General features: G+C 47.7%; 1 protein-coding gene and 1 long non-coding RNA gene across 4 annotated transcripts; one reads left to right on the top strand and one right to left on the bottom strand.

Annotated features, from left to right (window-relative positions):
• Positions 1-4,310: 4,310 nt before the first annotated feature.
• Positions 4,311-20,020, bottom strand: SPINK8 (serine peptidase inhibitor Kazal type 8 (putative)). Of its 3 annotated transcripts, none has more exons than XM_008260586.5 (6): positions 19,651-20,020; positions 18,610-18,858; positions 13,003-13,052; positions 11,360-11,481; positions 9,093-9,135; positions 4,311-4,506 (listed from the first exon to the last, which is right to left on the bottom strand). In XM_008260586.5, the coding sequence occupies exons 2-6, from the start codon at positions 18,674-18,676 to the stop codon at positions 4,495-4,497; spliced, it is 294 nt and encodes a 97-aa protein (XP_008258808.1). In that variant the 5' UTR covers positions 18,677-18,858; positions 19,651-20,020; the 3' UTR covers positions 4,311-4,494. The 3 variants fall into 3 exon arrangements, with proteins under 3 accessions (XP_008258808.1, XP_008258807.1, XP_089162472.1); XM_089306346.1 differs by lacking the exon at positions 4,311-4,506 and adding an exon at positions 8,277-8,993 and having other exon boundaries at positions 19,651-19,790; XM_008260585.5 differs by lacking the exon at positions 9,093-9,135 and having other exon boundaries at positions 19,651-19,790.
• Positions 13,016-18,978, top strand: LOC138844107 (uncharacterized). The gene is made up of 2 exons (XR_016214854.1): positions 13,016-13,111; positions 18,590-18,978. It is a non-coding gene; the product is annotated as an uncharacterized LOC138844107 (long non-coding RNA).
• Positions 20,021-21,533: the final 1,513 nt, after the last annotated feature.

Raw genomic sequence — 21,533 nt, 5'->3', positions numbered from 1 at the left:
GCCTGGCGCATGGTTGGTGCCCAGCGTATGCAAAAGGCCAGGATTGGCGCTCGATCCCGAGGACGCAGGCAGCCCTTGAGAGTCTGTAGAGCTCGGAGCAGTACATAGTACATAGGCCTGAAGGAGTGTGGCTAATGGGGGTTGGTGCGGGAGGATCCTTGGCTGGCGCACATTAGCAGGGAGCTGGATCACAGTGGAGCAGCCAGGACTCTAACCGGTGCCCATATGAGATGCTGCTACAGGTGGCAGCTTTACCTGCTGCGCTACGGCACAGGCCCTGACACTTTCTTGATTGGTCCTACTTTATGCAGAGCTGGACTTGTTTGTTGGATGTGATTGCATCTTTAGTTTTCTGGAGCAGTTTTCGAACAGATTCTTCTCGAGTTTGTCTTGGTGTTCGGGGTCTCCATTGTAGGAGAGATGAATTTAAAAAAACAGCTGGGGCTGGGCCATGCTATAGCTAGGAGCTAGTATCTCTATGGGTTTCCCATATGGGTGACAGGTACTCAAGTACTTGAGCCATTACCTGCTGCCTCCCATGGTGTGTATCATCAGGAAGCTGCATCAGAAGTGGAAATGGGGCGGGGGGTGGGGGTGGGGGGTGCCTGACTCTTTTGTGTAGCGGGTAAAGCCACTGCCTGCAGTGCGGGCATTCCTTATGGGTGCCAGTTCAAGACCCGGATGCTCCACTTCCGATCCAGTTTTCTGCTATGGCCTGGGAGAGCAGTGGAAGATGGCCCAAGTCTTTGGGCCGCTGTACCCACATGGGAGACCTGCAGGAAGCTCCTGGCTCCTGGCTTCGGATCAGTGCAGCTCCAGCCATTGCAGCCAATTGGGGAGTGAGCCAGTAGATGGAGGACCTCTCTCTCTCTCTTTCTCTTTCTCTCTCTCTCTTTCTCTGCCTCTCCTCCTCTCTGTGTAACTCTTTCATATAAATAAATAAATCTTAAAAAAAAAAAAAGTGGAAACGGGACTACTGGACCACAACACCTGCCCCAAACTTGTCTTTATGTTACATGTTGCATGAGATTTCTGGTGTACCTTCATATCATGAGGAGGTGTTCGCCCATCATCATATCTTAGCCAGCCAGCTTTTGACTTATCAGTGTCCTACCAGGATCCAGGGTTCCTGGATAATAAAAGTCTCTGCTTTGTGGAACTCACACAAAGGCAAAATTCCTATTTATAACCATGCCACCTTGTGACTCAACTAGTAACTAGTACTTTGTTTTCCCCATATTTTCTTTTAATAAATATTTTGTTTAGTTGAGAGGCAGAGTTACAGATAGGGAGAGACAGAGAGAAAGGCCTTCCATCTGTTGGCTCACTCCTCAAATGGCTGCAACAGCCAGAGTTGGGCTGATCCAAAGTCAGGAGACAGCAGCCTCCTCCTAGTCTCCCACACAGGTGCAGGGGCCCAAGCACTTGGGCCATAATCTACTGCTTTCCCAGGCCATCACAGAGAGCTGCATTAGAAGAGGAGCAGCCGGGATTCAAACCAGTGTCCATATGGGATGCTGGCGCTGCAGGAGGAGGCCTAGCACTGGCCCCCTTTCTGTAACTGCTCTTTATAGCTGCCCAGTTTTGAGAGGTGTCCCCCAAACCCCATGACTTCTTTCTCTTTACTAAAAGACACCATCTCAGTTTCCTGAATACCAGACCCCTCTGGGTAACTTTTTTCAGTTTCTTCAGAGACCCTTACCTTTCTTCTCTTTCAGTTGTTTTGGACCCCAAAGGATTTTTCTGCTTAATAACAAGTTGCTGCCCTCTTTCCTGATAGTATTTTTTTTTAATTGGTTATTTTATTTATTTGAGAGAGAGCTGATGGTTCCCCAAATGCATGCAACAGCCATGGCTGGGCTGAGCTGAAGCTGAATGCCAGGAACTCAATCCACGTCTCCCACATGGGTGGCAGGGGCACAAGTGCCTGGACATCCTCTGCACCCCCCCGCCCCCCGGGCACATTAGCAGGAGGCTGGATTGGAAGTGGAGCAGCCAGGACTTGGACAGGCACTCCGATAGGGGATGCTTTAGTCCTAAGCAGTGGTTTAAGCCGCTGTGCCACAACACCAGCCCTCAATATAATTTTTTTTTACCGGCTTATTTCCTTGCCTGACAACTAAATAAATATGTGTGCTGTTGTTAGAGACTAATGTATGTTCTAGTGGTAACTAAAAATTTCACCATCATGGAGCAGATGTTGTACTTCAGGTTAAGCCACGGTTTGGGATGCCTGCATCTCATAACAGAGTGCCAGTTAAAGTCCTGGTTATTCCGCTTCTGATCCCGCTTCCTGCTAATGCATCTTGGGAGGCGGCAAATGACGGCTGAAGTGCTTGGGCCCCTGTCACTCTTGTTAGATACACAGATGGAGTTCTTGTCTTCTTGCTTTGGCCTGGCCCAGCCCTAGATGCTGCAGGTGTCTGGGGAGTGAGCCAAAGGATGGAAGACACCCCACCCCCCAACACACCACGTGCACACTCCATTGCTCTGCCTCTCAAGTAGATGGAAATGAACAAACATGTATGTTTCATCATTGCTTTCAATCTTTAACTATTTGGCTTCTGCAGATATTGGCAGGTCTCTCATCTGAGGGAAATATGTGCCACACTAAACAGTGATATCAAATTAATTTTTTTTCCTCTTTAAAACTTCTTAGAGGAACCAGTGCTGTGGCACGGTGGGTTAAGGCACTGTCTGCATTGCTGGCATCTAATATGGGTGCCGGTTCAAGTCTCAGATGCTCTATTTCCAATCCAATTCCCTGCTAATGTGCCTGAGAAAACAGAGGAAGGTGGCCTAACTGCTTGGGCCCCTGCACCCATGTGGGAGATGTGGATGAAGCTCCTAGCTTAGGGCTGGCCCATTCCTGGCAATTGTGGCCATTTGGGAAATGAAACAGCAAATGGAAGATCTCTCTCTTCCTGTCTTTCCCTCTCTCTGCAATTGACTTTCAAATAAATAAATAAATCTTTGGAAACAAAACAAAAAACCTTTTTAGAATTGTAGGATCTCTGTGTTATAAGGAAATTCAAGAAGCCAGGAGCCAGGAGCCTCTTCCGGGTCTCCCATGTGGGTACAGGAGCCCAAGGACTTGGGCCATCTTTTACTGCTATCCCAGGCCATAGCAGAGAGCTGGATTGGAAAAGGAGCAGCTGGGACTAGAACGGGCACCTATATGGTATGCCGGTGCTTCAGGCCAGGGCATTAACCCTCTGTCCCACAGCGCTGGCCCCAGCTCCTTATTTATTATTACTGCATGTTGCCTGGGATTAATTTCAGAACTTCTGAAAGAATCTCAGTCTAGCGTCATTATTTTTATGCTGTAAACTGAGAACTGAGAAGTTGAAGCAAGCAACTATAACTTCTGTCAGTAGTAGACTGTGCTGAGTGAATTTCCTTACTCCTGGGTGATATCATTAGCCTACAGCTTATAATCTGGGGAAAGTTAAAAACATTAAAGCATATCAAGAAAGGAGACACATTTATTACACAAGTGCACTTCTTCATCCTTTCTCTTTACATATGTTTCCCTATGGCCAGAACCAAATTTTCCCATAAGGATCTACACAATTGGCCTTTAGTAGAAACCTCCTCATGGAGCTGTGTGAAACCCTCTGAGCCTTACTTTTTTTTTTTAAGATTTATTTATTTTACTTGAAAGTCACAGTTACACACAAAGAGAAAAAGATGCAGAGACAGGGGAATCTTCCATCTGCTGGTTCACTCCCCAGATGGCCGCAACAGCCAGAGATGCGCCGATCCAAAGCCAGGAGCCTGGAGCTTCTTCCAAGTCTCCCACATGGGTGCAGGGGCCCAAGAGCTTGGGCCATCCTCTACTGCTTTCCCAGGTCATAGCAGAGAGCTGGGTCGGAAGTGGAGCATCCGGGTCTTGAACCGGCGCCCATATGGGCTGCCAGTACTGAAGGTGGTGGCTTTACCTGCTATGCCACAGCGCCCACCCCTGAGCCTTATTTTTAAGTTTTTTTTTTTAAGACTAAGTTAGTAATTGTGAAGTATTTAGAAATCTCACTGTGGCCAGGCACAACTCCAGGTATTATGCACAATGCATTTCCTTTGAATGAAATTCTGGTTGAAAGTTCTGAAACCCAAACCTGTTGTCTTGGAAACCATGTCACTTGCATGGCACATGTTCGGCTCCATAATGACCAGTGCCCTCAGGCTGGAAGCATACTGCTACGGAGGCACCTGTTCCCTCTTTTTAGGTTCACCGTATCATTTGCTGACAATATCATGGAAGCTCATGGCATGAGTCTTGTAGTTTGGGAATGAGAACACAGAATACTTGATTAGTTGAACAAGCTTTTTATTAACCAAGAGAAATGGTGGCCAGCCAGATTTTTGCTGAGAATCATATACTGAAAAAGCAAATCAATGAGTTTGATCCTAATTGGTGGTTTCCTCGAGCATCAGAATTCTCTAAAGGGGATACAGTTGGTCATCTGGAGATTCAGATTATTCTTCATGGTAAATTCAGGGATTTTCCTGCAAGAGAAGTATCTGCTTAGAGAAACCTAATTTGGAGAAATTGAGGAAAAATAAAAAAGGCTATCACTTTGCTAACCATACCCTTAGTGCAGCAGGAGGAATGCCAAACAATTATCCTCTGAATTAAGGCAGACTCAAGACATCTGAAGTTCATTGCAGGATAAAGAGTGGAAGTGGGCAGAGAAAAGGAGAGGGAAGTCTGTGCATGCCTGAGTGATTGTGGACCCCAGCAGAATCTCTGACAACTCCCATGGCACAAAAGTGTGGGCAGAGGCAGTGGAGTTGAGCTGAGGCAGGATGCTGTCAGAGCACTTGGAGGTTGGGGGTGTAGAAGGTGATGTCAGAGAGCACTCTGTGGGCCTGAGCATGTCCACGGCCACTGCGGACCTCTGTGTCTTGGAGTATTAATGTTGCTAACAGCAGCGCCCTCCCGGTGAGGTGGTTGTGTGGAGCACAGGTGGAGAGAAACCAGAACGTCATGTGACACAGCACAGGGCACGTGGTCAGCAGCTAAGCAGTAGTCATTGGTTCTTCTGTTAAAAATGTTATTTTTGTTGTGATCTTGCTGCATACAGTTTCTGTGCTGTTTTGGTGGAGGCCTGTGGGAAGGGGCTATTCTTCATTCATTCCCATTTTCCTCACGTTATAGCTAACCACTCTCATGAATTCAACATGTACTTTTCTGTCTTATGTACTTGTGAGAATTTGTATCATTGTTTCTGTTTTATTTTCAGGATACTTAATGGCAATTGTGTTATTTGCATTATTCAGTCCCTTGCTTCTCCTCTCTGGACAGTGCTTTAATACGATCTCCCGAGGGTGTTGTGACACAGCAGGTTAAGCCGCTGCTTGTGACGCCAGCATCCCATATCAGAGCGCTGGCTTGAGACCTGGCCTCTCCATTTCCGATCTGAATTTCTGCTAATTCCCCTGGGAAGGAAGCAGAATTTGGCACAAGTGCTTGGGCTCCTCCCATCCATGTGGGAGACCAGGATGGAGTTCTTGTTTCTGGTTTTGGCTTGGCCCAGACTTGGCTGTTGCAGCCATTTGAGGAGTATGCAAGTGGATGGAAGATCTCTTTGTCTCTTTTCTCTCTCCCTCTGCCTTTCAAATATATATATTTTTAAATAGAAAAGTGAAAGGTCTGCCCAGATTGCTAACTGTACACCTGATTTCTTCTGTAAGCAGCATTGATCAGCTGAGGACCCCTCCACAGTTGGTTTCTTGTCCACAAACCCGACAACTGCCACCCTGAATATCACTGCAGTAAATGTTTGAGTCACGTTACAAAGCAATGAGAGAATTTCTGTGATTTCCTAGGCTTGGAAATGCTGAACCATGAGATATATATTTAATTTCTTACCTTACCTAAAAAGTAGGGGCCAGCTTTGGGGCACAGTGGATTAAAGCCACTACTTGCAACACTGACATCCCGTTTCTGAATGCCAGTTCCAATCCTGGATGCTCTGCTTCCAGTCCAGCTTCCTGCTAATGTGCCTTGAAAGGCAGCAGAGGGTGATCCTGGTTCTTGCACCCCTGCCACCATGTGAGAGACCCAGGTGGAGTTTCTAGTTCCTGGCTTTTGCCTGGCCCAAGCCTGACTATTGCAGCCATTTAGGGAATGGATCAGGGGACTGAAGATTTCTCTGTCTGTCTGCCTTTCATGTAAATGAATGATAAATATGGGATGTCGACAACCCAAGCCGTGGTTTAACCCATTGCACTGCAATCCTGCTACAGTATTTCTGTGCCAAACATTGGCGCCTCTCATGGCCTCTTGGCTTCCCATATATCCGTGTTGACATTACCTAGGATTTTGTGCTGGGCTCTTTTGAATATAATTTCTTTATTTTCCCCATTTCTTTGATTCTAGACTAAGTTTTCCTAATTAACAATAGACTTTAAGAAAATATTTCATCATCCTAACTTCTTTTTGCGGACCCTGCTGGATGTTTCTCAGTATGTGCTTTTTTTATGTGATAACGATCTTAGACCTATCTTTTTTTTTTTTTTTTGACAGGCAGAGTTTGACAGAGAGAGACGCACACACAGAGAAAGGTCTTCCTTTCTGTTGGTTCACCCTCCAATGGCCGCCGCGGCGGGCGCAGCGTGCTGATTCGATGGCAGGAGCCAGGTGCTTCTCCTGGTCTCCCATGGGGTGCAGGGCCCAAGCACTTGGGCCATCCTCCACTGCCCTCCCAGGCCACAGCAGAGAGCTGGACTGGAAGAGGAGCAACCAGGACAGAATCTGGCGCCCCAACCGGGACTAGAACCCAGGGTGCCAGTGCCGCAGGCGGAGGATTAGCCAAGTGAGCCGCGGCACCGGCCTAGGTCTTAGGCCTATCTTAAGAATAGGATTTATATTATGATATTTGAATATAAAATTTTGTAGGACACATGTTTTGTGATCTATATAATATACTTCTTGCCCAAACATCATTCCTTAGAAATGGTCTGCTCAGGGTTGTTGCAGCCAGTTCCTGCAGCGAAAGGTCAGTAACGAGCCCTCCAAGGCTGTGTGGCCTGGGTCCTCCAGCCCTGCTCCGTACTCACACCTCTGCCCTCCCTCAAGGCTGCAGCCCCTCCACCAAGCCCAGGTCAGTTCACGAAAGCCTTGTGTCTCCCCAAGAGTGGTCTCATGTTTCTTCCTCCCCTTCCTCTTCCTCTTCTTCTCCTTGTCCTCTTCCTTCTCTTCTCTGCCTCTGTTTCTTTCCCTCTACCTTTCTCCCTTTTTTCTTCTGGAATCACTGCTTCCCTCAAATTTCAGTTGTTTCTCTAGGACTGATTTTAGGGAGTGATCAGGAGCCCATTGTAGTTCCACCGGTTTTTCACTAAGGCTGGCTCTTAGTGAAATCATGTATGCATGCATATGAGCACAGAAGCATTTTTTATCAAATCTCTATGTGCACTTTAGCACATGAGTGACCCTTGGCACACTCTGGACATCATTCTGTAGGTATCCCAAGTTTAAAAGTATCTGACACTGTGGCGTAGTAAGTTTAGCATCTGCCTGCAGTGTCGGCATCCCATATGGGCTCTGGTTCAAGTTCTGGGTGTTCCACTTCCGATCCAGCTCTCTGCTTGTGGTCTGGAAGAACAGTGGAAGATGGCCCAAGTGCTTAGACCCACGCATGCATGTGGTAGACCTGGAAGAAGCTCCTGGCTCCTGACTTTGGATTGGCCCAGCTCTGGTGGTTGCAGCCATTTGGGGAGTGAACCAGCAGATGGAAGACCTTTCTCTCTGTCTCTCCCTCTGTAATTCTGCCTCTCAAAACATCCCTTTGACACTAAGAGTTTGAAACAGACATAAGGTAAGGCTAGTGGTGCATTTGATAAGGGCTAAGGATTGAGGTGGGTCCAAATGTGAGAGGAGGGAATTCAGAATTTTTTATAAATTAGCCCATGTCAACGAGACTCTGACGGGGTAGGAGTCATGTGAGTTCTCTTTATAGTTACCCCAAATGAACATGCATAGCAGTCCTTCTGATTTCTCTTTAATGGGTACAGAAACATTCAATGTCTGGACCTTTCCTAAGGGAGTACCACATATGCTGCTTTGAGAATCAGATGAGCATATGAACTCATGATGGAGATTGTATCGGAGGATATTGTGATATAATTATTACTAAATTAGATATAATTGTCCTGCTTTACTTTATTTTCCTCTTCTGCAAGGACTTGTCCCAGTCCTATTGCCAGGCCTCATCAAGCCATAAATAGCTCAGTGGCATCAGATATTCTTGCTTGGATCCAATGGCCCCAACGTCAGTGACACAGCATCTAGACCTAGGACTGACGAAAGTTCTGCTCCATTCAGTTTCAGAATAACTGTTCACATTCCAATGAGGGTTTTTTTGTCATTATCTCAGATACTGGGCATGAGAAGAACAAGAGAGGGTAGAACAGATGTCCTTTACTGTTGGATTATTAGGTCAAAACATGTGTCTTCTGGATATGAGGTGTATTCAGTGTAATAACAACATTGTGAGTGTTAAGGAAGCTGGCTTATTTCTTAAAGGTACATTCTGGAGCATGTAGGAGTGTCTGACGTGATACCTGACACTTGGGTTAATAAACTTCATCAAAGACAATAGAGAAAAAAAAAGAACAGAGGAAGGAAATGGGCAGAAACTTTACAATGTATTGAATCTATGTGGTAGGGATATGAGGTTCATTATGCATATTATTGTGTCTACTTTTATATGTTTTAAATTTTTCATAACATTAAAATTCTCTACAACAATGAGTTTTTTTTTTTTTTTTGACAGGCAGAGTGGACAGTGAGAGAGAGAGATAGAGAGAAGGGTCTTCCTTTTGCCGTTGGTTCACCCTCCAATGGCTGCCATGGCCGGCACGCTGCGGCCGGTGCACCGCGCTGATCCGAAGGCAGGAGCCAGGTGCTTCTCCTGGTCTCCCATGGGGTGCAGGACCCAAGCACTTGGGCCATCCTCCACTGCACTCCCTGGCCACAGCAGAGAGCAGGCCTGGAAGAGGGGCAACCGGGACAGAATCGGCGCCGGCTACAATGAGTTCTTAAATATATCTTAGTTCTGAAAATGAAAAGTAAAAGTGACTTTACTTACACATGATCCATCGTGCAGTTTAGTTACGTTAAGCCCATCAAATCTGAAATAAAATATTCTGAAATTATTTTTTTCCTTCTGGGGCAAATAATATAACAGAATTTTACCTCATAATCTTTGCGTGAGTTTGAGGAGAAAACATTCTGCTAATAGTGATCTTTAAAAAAAAAAGATTTAGGCCGGCGCCGCGGCTCACTAGGCTAATCCTCCGCCTAGCAGCGCCGGCACACAGGGTTCTAGTCCTGGTCGGGGCGCCGGATTCTGTCCCGGTCGCCCCTCTTCCAGGCCAGCTCTCTGCTGTGGCCAGGGAGTGCAGTGGAGGATGGCCCAGGTGCTTGGGCCCTGCACCCCATGGGAGACCAGGAAAAGCACCTGGCTCCTGGCTCCTGCCATCGGATCAGCGCGGTGCGCCGGCCGCAGCGCGCCAGCCACGGCGGCCATTGGAGGGTGAATCAACGGCAAAAGGAAGACCTTTCTCTCTGTCTCTCTCTCTCACTGTCCACTCTGCCTGTCAAAAAAAAAAAAAAATTATTTATTGGGGCTGGCACTCCCTAGCTGGCCTGGGAAAGCATTAGCTTTGGAACATCAGTGTATAGGAGACAATTGCCACTGATTTGTTCACTTTACAGTAATTAATTTTGTGTCATCTGAATTTCATCTCAATTGAAAAAAAAATATATATCCATTTCAGCCCGTTGATAGCTATGAGACCTTTGGCAAGTCACTCCTCTCTGGCTTTGATGTCTTCATTGGAAAGGGAGCTTTGGGCAGGGCTAGCTGTACAGATGGAGAAGGAAGGCCCTTGGGAGTCTTTCCTCCATGAAAACAATACTCTGTAATTAAGTTAGCATTAACACAAATTAGATTGGTACAAGTTAAAATTTTTCTTGTTATCCTCAGGACAACTGCTAAGTACAGTTTGTGTGTGTGTGTGTGTGTTTTCTTTGTAGTGAAAGGGAGCTCTTCGGAGGCCCTCTCTCAGGCATCTCCTGCCTCTGGTGGCCTTTGAGTCTGAGGTGCTGGGGGTCCCCAGGCTGTATGTTCTGATTGCCAGGTGTCTGTGCCAGCAATTGAGACTGGCATTCACAACTCTTTTTTTTTTTTAAGGGAAAGGGAAACGTAACATTTTTTTTTTTTTTTGACAGGCAGAGTGGACCGTGAGAGAGAGAGACAGAGAGAAAGGTCTTCCTTTGCCGTTGGTTCACCCTCCAATGGCCGCCATGGCCGGCGCGCTGCGGCCAGCGCACCGCGCTGATCCGATGGCAGGAGCCAGGAGCCAGGTGCTTTTCCTGGTCTCCCATGGGGTGCAGGGCCCAAGCACCTGGGCCATCCTCCACTGCACTCCCTGGCCACAGCAGAGAGCTGGCCTGGAAGAGGGGCGACCGGGACAGAATCCGGCGCCCCGACCGGGACCAGAACCCGGTGTGCCGGCGCCGCTAGGCGGAGGATTAGCCTAGTGAGCCGCGGCGCTGGCTGGCATTCACAACTCTTATGATTTCTAGTTTGTGTTTTAGTGTTTGTAGCAAGGAATGCAAATAAAATAAAATAAAATAAAATAAAAGAAGTCCAATTATGCCCAGCCAAATGTTTCCCATTCCAGTCAAAAAGATTATTGTTCCTTCTCTTGGGGAAAAGCCAGGAGGAGGAAGGGGAGAGAGACAAGAGTTTGATCTCTGTGTTTTTGCTTTTTTCTTTTAAGATACTGGACCTACTCTCTAAAAGTTAGCTGGGCAAGAGTGTGAATTTCCTTCTTAAAGAAGAAAGCTCCCTCCTAAGGAGCTTCCTGGATGCAAACCTTTGTGTCTCCCCACTCACACTGGGCCAAAACAGTTGGCATTTTACTAGGGTGGCACCCAAAGCTTCTAACACATGATGGGCCCAAAGACTAAACCACATACTGTGCTGACAACTAAAGGAACATGTGTTGAGGAATAATGCCATTCAAAGCTCAGTGAACCACTAGCTGGGAAGATGCTTCACCAGGCCTGGCTGGGGGCTGGGCATTCTATGGACACATGATCTGGATGCCAGCTACTGCTGCTGAGATCCCTCCACTTGGTCCTTCACCTCAGTGGCTCCCTGCCTCTGCAAGGTCTGAAAGGGTCCCATAAACCTTTCGGAAAAACAGGGCAGGGTGGAAGAAATGCAGGAGTCTCTGGAGGGGAAGATCCACCTGGATGACGCAGGAAGTGGGATGAGGATGTCACCCTGAGTTGGCCTACGTTAGGTTCCTGGGCTGAGACATGGAAGAAGAAGGTTGTACTTACAGGATTTTGAAGCAGAGGTGGCACTCTCCACTGTAGGTGACCCGATCACTGCCACATATGAGCTCACTAGGCTGGAAGTAGGACAAAAGCCAGCACCTGTTTATGTTCTTCATGCATTCAGCCTGAAGGTGAGACACAGACCACTGCTTCAGACCCCGTCCCCTGGGCCCTTGGACCATTATCAGCGCTAGGAGCCAGGGGAGGGGGTGGAGGAAGGAGCAGCACACGGGGAGTTGGGAGAATGGCCTTTAGAAGCCTATGTTGGATCCTGGCACTTAGCACCACCAAGGTGTATATAATTGTAAGATTATATGTAATCTGTGCACTCCCTAGTCCCACGTAAATTCCTTATTAAGATGAAAATCTGGGGCTGGTGTTGTGGCACAGCAGGTTAAACTGTAGTTTGTGATCCCTCATCGCATATCGTAGTGCTAGTTCAAGTCCCAGCTGCTCTGCTTCCAATCTAGTTCCCTACTAATGTGCCTGGGAAAGCAGCAGAAGATGGCCCAAATACTTGGGTCCCTGCCACCCACATGGGAGAGCTAGATGGAGTTCCTGGTTCCTGGCTTTTGCCTGGCCCAGCCCCAGCTGTTGGAGACATTTGTGGAGTGTCCCGGCCATTGTGGCCATTTGGGCAGTTAACCAGTGGATGGAAGATTGGAAGATATTCTCTCTCTCTCTCTCTCGCTCTCTCTCCCTTTCAAATAAATAAACATGAAAAAAAAAAAAAGACGAAGGATACTGGTGTTGTGGCATGGCTGTGTGGCACTGGACTCCCACATGGGCAGCAGTTCAAGTCCTGGCTGCTCTACTTCTGATCCAGCTCCCTGCTAATGGACTGGGAAGGTTGTGGAGGATGACTCAGTGTTTGTGTCCCTGCACCCGTATGGGATCCAGAGGAGGCTCCCAGCTCCTGGCTTCAGACCAGCCCAGCTCCGGCTGTTGCAGCCATCTGGGGAGTGAATCAGCAGATGGAAGCATTCTATTTCTCTCTCTCTCTCTCTCTCTCTCTCTCTCTCTCTCTGTCTCTCACCTTTTCTTTCTCTCTGTAATTCTGCCTTTCAAACAAACAACTAAATCATTTTAAAAATAGATTTGAAAAGAAATGTTTACAAAAGATGAAAACCCTTGACCCTACCAACCACAAAATGTGATTGGTAGGTAGCAAAAGTAGGAAATGTCTCTCAAAGTTAGACGTTTTCATGAACCTGGCTGAGTGCTTATCATATGTGATGCCTCAGATGGCAGCAGCTCAAAACTGGTCACAGCAGGGTAGGACATAGGATGGGGCTGACAGATCATAGGGTCTTGGTATGAAGGAGGAGGGATATGTGGCCAGGCATACTATGAATGAAAGAGTGTCCACTGCAATGTAGGACCAACCTGAATTTGAGCTGGGACCTGGTCATCCATTTGGTGGTGCAAAATCCTTACCTTCTATCCACAGGAGAGTTGTAGGAGCTGACTGGGATAACGCACAGGAAGAGGGATCAGGAACATATAAAATGTGCTACAGGTACTTGGTGACTCAGCTTCCATGGTTGTGTCATTCCCATGCAAGTCTCCTCTGTCCCCCACCTGCCAGAAGGAGGAGCTGGGGCTGGGACCAAAACCAGAACTCTCTGCAAGGAAACAGAGCTCACCTTTGTCTCTTCTAGGTGAGCTTCCTTGGAGTCCAATGGAAGAGGGAAATCTGGAAGACAAAGCACACATGGAGGGGATGCTTCTCTGTCTTCTGCCTTCAGGGAAGAGGTAGGATGAGGGAGGCGCTGGCACTCATGTAGAATCAGGAACCTTGTGCCCCTCACCCTCTGTGGATCTGAATGCTGGCCCTTGCCTGTCATGGGTGAATGACAGCCACAGTGATCCCTGAAGCTGTTTTTAGAAAACATGCGCTGAGTTACAGATTACCATGGAGTAGCTGGATTGGGAATGCCTGAAGACGTTCATTAAAGCTAACTTGGCTAACATCTTCACTCCAAGGCAGTCTTTGCGGTTATATCAGTGCTGTATATAAGTATTTGTGTAATAATATAATAATGACACATTTTCTTCTTTTATAATATATAGTATATATGCTATACTATTAGCTATGTTATAAGCATAGTTTATTATTTTTAACAATTATTTATTTTTTATCTGCTTAAAGGCAGAGAGAGACACACACAGAGACAAAAAGAGAGATCTTCCATGTGCTAGTTTACTCCCCAGATGCCCACAATAGCCAGGACTGGGCCAAGCCAAAGCCAGGAGCTCAGGGCTCTATCCAGGTTTCCCATGTAGGTGGCAGGAGCCTGGACACTTGAGCCAACATCTGTTGCCTCCCAAGTGTATCAAAAAAGAAGCTGGATTGAAAGCAGAGGTGCTGGGACTTGAACCTGTACTTGGATATGGGATATGGATGGCCCTAAGTAGTGGCTTAATCCACTGAACCAAAATGCCTGCCCAACACATCAGTTTTATTCAGATATAATTCATATATCATAGACTTCATCTATTTAAAATATATATACAGTCCATTGGTACTTAGTATATTTACATCAGTCATCAGCATAATCACCACAAAAATTAGAAAATTGTCATTATCCAAGAAGTAATTCTGTACCCATTAGTAGTCACTTGTGCCCACCTCCCAACAATTTCCCCTTCCACTCCTATTACTGTTTTTTTTTAAACTGACTCATTGAATCTTTTTTTTTTTTTTTGACAGGTAGAATTATAGACAGTGAGAGAGAGAGAGACAGAGAGAAAGGTCTTCCTTCCGTTGGTTCACCCCCCCAAATGGCCGCTACAGCCGGTGCGCTGCGCCGATCTGAAGCCAGGAGCCAGGTGCTTCCTCCTGGTCTCCCATGTGGGCACAGGGTCCAAACACTTGGGCCATCCTCCACTGCCTTCCCGAGCCACAGCAGAGAGCTGGACTGGAAGAGGAGCAACTTGGACTAGAACCCGGCGCCCATATGGGACGCCGGCGCCACAGGCAGAGGATTAACCAAGTGAGCCATGGCACCGGCCCGATTACTGTTAAGTCCTGGTAATTGCTAGATGACTGCTCTGCTGTTTCCAACACTTCTCAGAGGTGCTAAGGGACAGGAGTTGTGTCTCAGTGGGTTAAACTGCCACTTGGGATGCCTGCATCTCATATCAGAGTGCCAGTTTGAGTCCTGCTAAGGTGCCTGGGAGGCAGTGAACCAGGGGATAGATAGGAAGTTAGAAATTAGCCTGTTTGTGTGACAGGGGCCTGAGAGGGGCATCTGCTGAGGAAGCCCCAGAAGCCCAGCATTTTGCACCTCAAAGTCCTGCCCAGACCCTGATAACCTGCCAGGTGGTCCCAGCCCTTCTTCCAAAGAAAGCTCCCAGGAGAATTCTCTCTCCTCAGGACCAAAGGGGTTACCTGACCTGATAACATGGGGCCCCTCAGCTGCAGCAAACCTGGGGAGGAATTTGCAAAACGCTTTACCCTAAAGGAGAAGGGGGAGGAGTAAAGAGACTCCCTTAAAAACTGGGAGCCTAAACAAAGACTGCTCGCTCAGCCCTCTGCTCTCTGCTGAGCCCACCCAGCCTGGCCTGCCCAGGTGTATTCTCTCCATTCAACCATGTAATCTCACTCTCCCCCGGTCCCAGTGACTGGGCACTCTCTCCCTATCCCTTCCATTCTGACAGGTGCCCTGTCCCCAATACAATCTTACTACTTTGCTCTCTGTCTCACACCTGAATTCTTTCTTGCGTGAAGATAAGAACCCAGGCTGGCGCCGTGGCGCAATAGGCTAATCCTCTGCCTGTGGCACCGGCACACCGGGTTCTAGTCCCGGTCGGAGCACCGGATTCTGTCCCAGTTGCCCCTCTTCCAGGCCAGCTCTCTGCTATGGCCCAGGGAGGCAGTGGAGGATCGCCCAGGTCCTTGGGCCCTGCACCCACATGGGAGACCAGGAGAAGCACCTGGCTCCTGCCTTCGGATCAGCGCGATGTGCCGGCTGCAGCAGTCATTGGCGTGTGAACCAATGGCAAAAGGAAGACCTTTCTCTCCGTCTCTCTCTCCCTCTCTCTCTCACTGTCCACTCTGCCTGTAAAAAAAAAAAAAAAAGACAAGAACCCATGGCTTTTCTCTGGTGACACAAGTACTTGGGCCCCTGCCTCCCACAAGAGAGACCTGGTTGGATTTCCTGGTTTCTGGCTTTGGACTGGTCCAACCCTGTTGTTGTGGGCATTTGGAGAGTGAACCAGCAGATGGAAGATCTTTTCCTCTCTCTCTGCCATTCTCCCTTTCAAGTAGATAACTTCAAATTTTTTTTTACAAATCAAATTTCTTTTAAGAAAATCCTCAAAGGCATAAATTACTCCACAGTGTGATCCAATTAAAATTCGACACCCGCTCCCCCCTTTACAGTGTGGTTTTAGGACCAGCTTTTGAGGTTTGCTCTGACCCCCAGGGAGTTCTTCATAGCAGTCTTTATTTCTCTCTGGGAAAGCACTGGCTGTTCTCACAGAGCCACCTGCTTCCTTGTCACTGCCAACCAACCAAATCTGGCAGTTTTGACAGGCCCTCAGGCTTGGATTTTCCCGTTCTATTCCAAACGCAGAGTCACCTCTTCTTCTGCAATAACTCTGTAGTCTTCCTTGCAGAAGTCTCTGGAGCTCTCTGTCCTTATGCTTGCCTCTTCGTCCCAGGAAAATGTCTCTGCTGCTCTGGACAGTGGCCTGCTTACCTCTGTCATCCGCTTTACGTGCAGGACACTGTGCAGAGGCAGTGGCCTCTGATCCTCTCGGCTTGTTTCCTCCCAGTGTGGAACCTCCAACCTACAAGCCAGCTGCCATGAACCCACTGTTCTCACCTGGGGCAGAACGGAAGCAGTGGAGAAGCAGAGCCCCTCCGTCTTGGCCTTGCTCTCCACGGAGCTGGAGTGGAGCCATGAAAAACATTGGTGACCTTCCTCTCCCAGGGAGAAATCTTTGTCCTGAGCTATAAGCTAGGGAGAGACAGAGGCTCACCTTCCTGGCCACACCTGCCCAGTGTGGAGGTCCCATCCTGCTGAGCTGGGCAGGGGGTGAGAATGTGAGATCCAGCTTACGTGCTGCAGACTCTCCCTATTCTTACCTTTTAAAGCACTTCTCAAAGTGCATGTTAAAACTTGGTGGACTGTGGTGTCTGTGTATCTGCCATCCCTGGTAGGGCACAGTGTGAGGGCAGAGACCACTCCTGCCACAGAAGCAGTGTCTACAATGTTAGCACACGTTATTTGAGAGGTCTTCAAAAAAGTTCATGGTAATTGAGTGTTATGAAAAAACTCTGCATGGATTTCAATATTTTTCCACAAAAACAAGCTTGTCTTTTAATTCCAATTCCCCCACAAACATTTTGATATACCTTCATGTAGTTATTAGATATATAAATAAATGGAGGGGCAGTATTGTGGTAAAGCAGGTAAAGCCACCACCCGTGATGCCAGCATCCCATATGGGCACCAGCTCATGTCCTAGCTGCTCCACTTCGATCCAGCTTCCTGCCAATATGCCTTGGAAAGCAGTGGAAGGTGGCCTTCGGCCCCTGCATCTGCTTGGGAGAAGTTCCTGGCTCCTGGCTTCAGCCTGGCCCAGCCCTGGCCATTGTGGCCATTTGGGGAATTAACCAGCAGATGGAACAGCTCTTTCTCTTTCAGTCTCTCTCTCTCTCTCTAACTCTGACTTCCAAGATAAATACAATAAACCTTTAAAGAAAGTCACTAAATATTTCTGAAAAAAAAAAAAAAGATTAAAATGGGAGCTGGGAAGCCCTGGACAGTAGTAGGGGCTATACAAGGGTACTTCAAGAAGTACAAGGAAAAATGAGATTAAAATACATGTTTACTTCAGTGCAAAAAAAAAAATTAAAATCCATGCATCGTTTATCCATGGCCCACATTTTTCATGAACATTATGAAGACCCCTTATGTCACAAAGGCTTTTAGGTTTAGCAGAACTAAGATAAGATTTGCACTAAAAAAAGACACCCATTGTAGCAGCCTGGAGGATGGGCTGGGTGCCAGGGAACAGAGGAGAAGATACAGGTATTCTCAGGGGACAGCAATGAGACCCTTCACGGAGACGGAGACCGGTGTGGGTTTGTGGGATGTGTGGAGTGTTCCCTTGGTTAAACCTGACTATTGGAAAAGGGCACACAGAGGGCCAACTCAGAGAGTGACTGTCGGGGAGACGGAGCAGCTGAGTCACGGTGTGCCTGGTGTGCCCGTGGGGAGCCCAGGCCGGCGGGCATGCTCGGAGGACGGAGGGGAGGCTGAGCAAGCAGGAAATCCACCTGGACCCCTCCAGAAGAGACGGGGACAAAGAGGAAGACCTCTTTTGTTTTTCTCTTCAGGTACAAGAGGCATGAAGAACAATTCTGAGTTTTCCTATGTCTTAAGATGTGAGAAGCTTGGGAAAAAAAGAGTGAGAGAGCAAGCTAATGGAGAGTAAGATATCAAAGAGAGATGAGAAAGAATTTCAGTGTGGAAATTTCAGAATGGAAGAAGATGCTGAGGCCCACAGAGCACACCTGCACATCAACCATGAGCACCATGGTCGCCGACACTGCCCATTAACCAGAGGAGCACCTGAGAGTGTTTGCTCATAGCCAAAAGAAGTCCTTTCTGGATTTGTGATACTAAGCATACAGGCGGTCATAGTGGGCATTTCTGAGATTTATTTTATTTTTTTAAGATTTATGTATTTATTTGAAAGGCAGAGTTACAGAGAGGCAGACAGAGAGAGAGGTCTTCTATCCACTGGTTCACTCCCCAAATGGCTGCAATGGCTGGAGCTGGGCCCAACTGAAGCCAGGAGCCAGGACGTTCTTCTGCGTCTCCCACTTGAGTTCAGGGGCCCACAGACTTGGGCCATCTTTTACTGTTTCCCAGGCCATAACAGGGGGTTGGATCAGAAATGGAGCAGCCAGGACTTGAACCGGTACCCATATGGGATGCCGGTGCTTCAGGCCAGGGCTTTAACCTACTGAGCCACCCTGCCTGCACCCCATTTCTAAGATACGAATGTCCTGGATGGTAACCTGGCTTTTTGGAAGCCTCAGCAGTCCTGGATTTGGAAGGTTTGGATTTGACTCCCAGTTGTAAAGCTAACACTATTGTATGAATCTTTTCTCTGGACTTTAGTTTCTACGTCTGTAACATGAGGAATTAGCATGAAACACAACTGACTGGCATGTCTCTAGCTGATTTCCCCTTTATTCTGGTACCACCACAGATCCGGGAGAAGCCACTCACCTGATGCAAAAGCAGCCCACACGGAGATGGCTAGAACAAGGGTGGGCTTTGAGAAGATCCCCTTCATGGTGGCGGGAGAGCTGGGGAAATGCGCAGCTTGGATGGCAGGAAGGGAGAACTCTGCCTGAAGTGCAACTTCCCACAGAGATCCTGCACGGGCCAGGAGGCGAAGCCTGAATGCTCTGTTCTGAACTCAGATCACTTGGAATGAACTGCGTCTGATACAATTAAATTGCTCAATTCGTTTCCCTAGAACAATTGGACATCAGGAAAAAATTTACCTTAACAACAGAATTTGAGGAGATGCCAAATAAAAAGAGCAAGTGAAGAATATTTGCAAGGGAGAATAAACAAGAGTTTTCCGATGAATTATTTTAAAGTTTATACTGAACTCTGAGCAAAGGGCAGTCATTAGGAAGCTCAGTGACAAATCAACAAACAGGAGGGGACAAATCACTTAAATTCACTCTCATACTCTTCTTTTTTTGAGAGGCAGAGAGACTAGGGGGCACACACACACAGATCCTATCTGCTGGTTCAACCCCCAAATGCCTGCCATTGCCTTCAACTGAAGCCAGGAGCAGGGGATTGAATCCGGGTCTTCCGTGTGGGCAGCAGGATCCTAATTACTTGAGCCATCATTGCTGCGTCTCAGGGTCTGCATTCGCAGGGAGCCGGAGTCAGGAGCCAGAGCCAGGAAGTGAACCCAGCTGTTCCAGAAGGGGACGTGGGTGTCTTAATTTGCTAAGCTAAGTGCCCTCCCCCGACTGCCATAATCTTACTCTTCACAATGTTGTGACTTGGGGTTAGTACTTAGTAACCAATAAAACGATCAAAATGAAAGCCATGGAGTCTTTCCCAGGAGCTTCCTTGGCACAGTGACCCTGTTTTTGGGTTTCTGTCCTCTTCACGCTACACATTTTCCAGACACATTATCTACCCAGGTAATTTCTCCCCAAGACCTTCCTGAGTGAAAACAAACAATAAATAACGCAACATTTTTCCTACTCCAAAGTCTGCGAAGTGAGAAGTCCACTTTACCTGCTGTGACTCCCACAGTGGCTCCGAGAAACTGGCTGGGCAGGACAGTTTGTCAATATTGAAACAGCAAGAGAGGCGGGGTTCTAAGTGTCCGGCCTTGAAAGTGCTTCCAAGTTAGGAAGTGTGGGCGCAATTCAAGCCTGTCAGCTCCAAGTTTTGTTAACACCTGAATCTTTTGAGTTCAGATTTCAGCTTTCTGAGAGGGGTGTCCCCTGTCCATTTCCATCCTGAAATCTAGCTGTTCTTGCCAAACCCAAATTTACTATCTTAAAGAATGTCGTGCTCAGTGTTTGACTTGCTACCCTTTTATTCATAGGGTAATTATTAAAGTCACAGAAGCTTCAGGTTGTGTACAGTGCTGTGAATGATCACATCTGCATTCGCAGCGATTGTTTTATCAGTAGAACTGAATATTCACTGTACGCAAATGTTTACTTTAGAATTTTATTGTACTGACTCATAGACTCTTAAAGTGGAAAGCTGCCTAATACAGAATCTGCCAAGTTCAGTCTCGCTTAGCAGCGCTGAGGAATTCTGGCAGAGGGTGTTCATTCCCTTAAATGGTAGCCCTTACCACTGGAATTAAAATGCCTCAAAGCACCAACAAGGCAGAGGTATGAGAGACAGAGAGAGAGAGAGAGAGAGAGAGAGAGAAGAGATCTTCCATCTTCCCATCTGCTGGCTCACTCCCCAGATGTCCACAACAACAAGGGCTGGGCCAGGCTGAAGCCAAGAGCCAGGAGCTCCATCAGGGTCTCCCACGTGGTTGACATCATCTGCTGTCCCGCCCCCCGCCCCCCAGGATGTCTATCAGCAGGAATCTGTAATTGGGAGTGGGGACTCCATCTTGGGCACTGTGCTATGGGATGCAGGTGTCCTAAGCAGCGGCTTAACCCACTGTGCCACAGTGCCCTCTCTTAAAGGGGAATTTCAGAGGTTGCTGGGCATCACTAATTCCTGGGCCAAGTCCTGAATGAATGGCTTCAACTGAAGACATGCCATCTAGTTCTGGGAAGTCAAGTGCACATTCTCAGAACTTCTGTGATAGAACACAATGTCTTCAACTCTTTCGTGTGTGTGTGTGTGTGTGTGTGTGTTTAAGGCAGAGTTGGGGTGGGGGGAGAGGGAGGGAAAGAGATTCACTTTTCCTGGTTCACTCCCCAAATGGTCAGAGTGAAGCCAGGAGCCAGGAGCTTCTTCCAGGTCTCCCACGTGGGTGTAGGGGCCCAAGGACTTGGACCATCTTCTGCCGCTTTTCCCAGGCACATCTCTCTCTCTCTCTCCCTTTCCTCTCTCTGTGTAATTCTGACTTGCAAATAAATAAATAAATCTTTAAAAATATATTGTTCTTTTCTTTTTTCTTTTATTTATTTATTTGACAGATAGAGCTAGACAGTGAGAGAGAGAGAGAAAGGTCTTCCTTCTGTTGGTTCACTCCCCAAATGGCCGCCACAGCCGGCGCTGTGCCGATCTGAAGCCAGGAGCCAGGTGCTTCTTCCTGGTCTCCCATGCGGGTGCAGGGCCCAAGTACTTGGACCATCCTCCACTGCCCTCCCGGGCCACAGCAGAGAGCTGAACTAGAAGAGGAGCAGCTGGGACTAGAACCCGGCGCCCATATGGGATGCCAGCGCCTTAAACGGAGGATTAACCAAGTGAGCCATGGCACCGGCCCTTTATTTATTTGAGAGGCAGAGTTACAGAGAGAAAGAGATTCTCTGCCTGCTGATTCACTCCCAAGATGGCTGCAATGGCCAGGGATGGGCCAGACCAAAGCTAGCAGCCAGAGCTTCTTCTGGATCTCCCACATGGGTGCAGGGCTCAAGCACTTGGGTCATCTTCTGCTGCTTTTCCAGGAACATCAGCAGGGAGCTGGATCGACGTAG

This window comes from Oryctolagus cuniculus, chromosome 10 (genome assembly GCF_051225735.1).
Source record: "Oryctolagus cuniculus isolate XC-2025 breed Fujian yellow rabbit chromosome 10, ASM5122573v1, whole genome shotgun sequence".
Taxonomy (NCBI): domain Eukaryota; kingdom Metazoa; phylum Chordata; class Mammalia; order Lagomorpha; family Leporidae; genus Oryctolagus; species Oryctolagus cuniculus.
This window is presented reverse-complemented; position numbering and strand designations above follow the sequence as displayed.

Bases quoted from the DNA above. Each gene is read 5' to 3' on its own strand.
- SPINK8 (XM_089306346.1), bottom strand. From the start codon at position 18,676: ATGAAGGGGATCTTCTCAAAGCCCACCCTTGTTCTAGCCATCTCCGTG. The intron at 9,136-11,359 runs GTAAGTACAACC...ATTTTATTTCAG, and splicing joins CACCTCTGCTTCAAAATCCT to ATTTGATGGGCTTAACGTAA. The intron at 8,994-9,092 runs GTAAGTAAAGTC...CCCCTCTTCCAG, and splicing joins AACTGCACGATGGATCATGT to GCCTGCTCTCTGCTGTGGCC.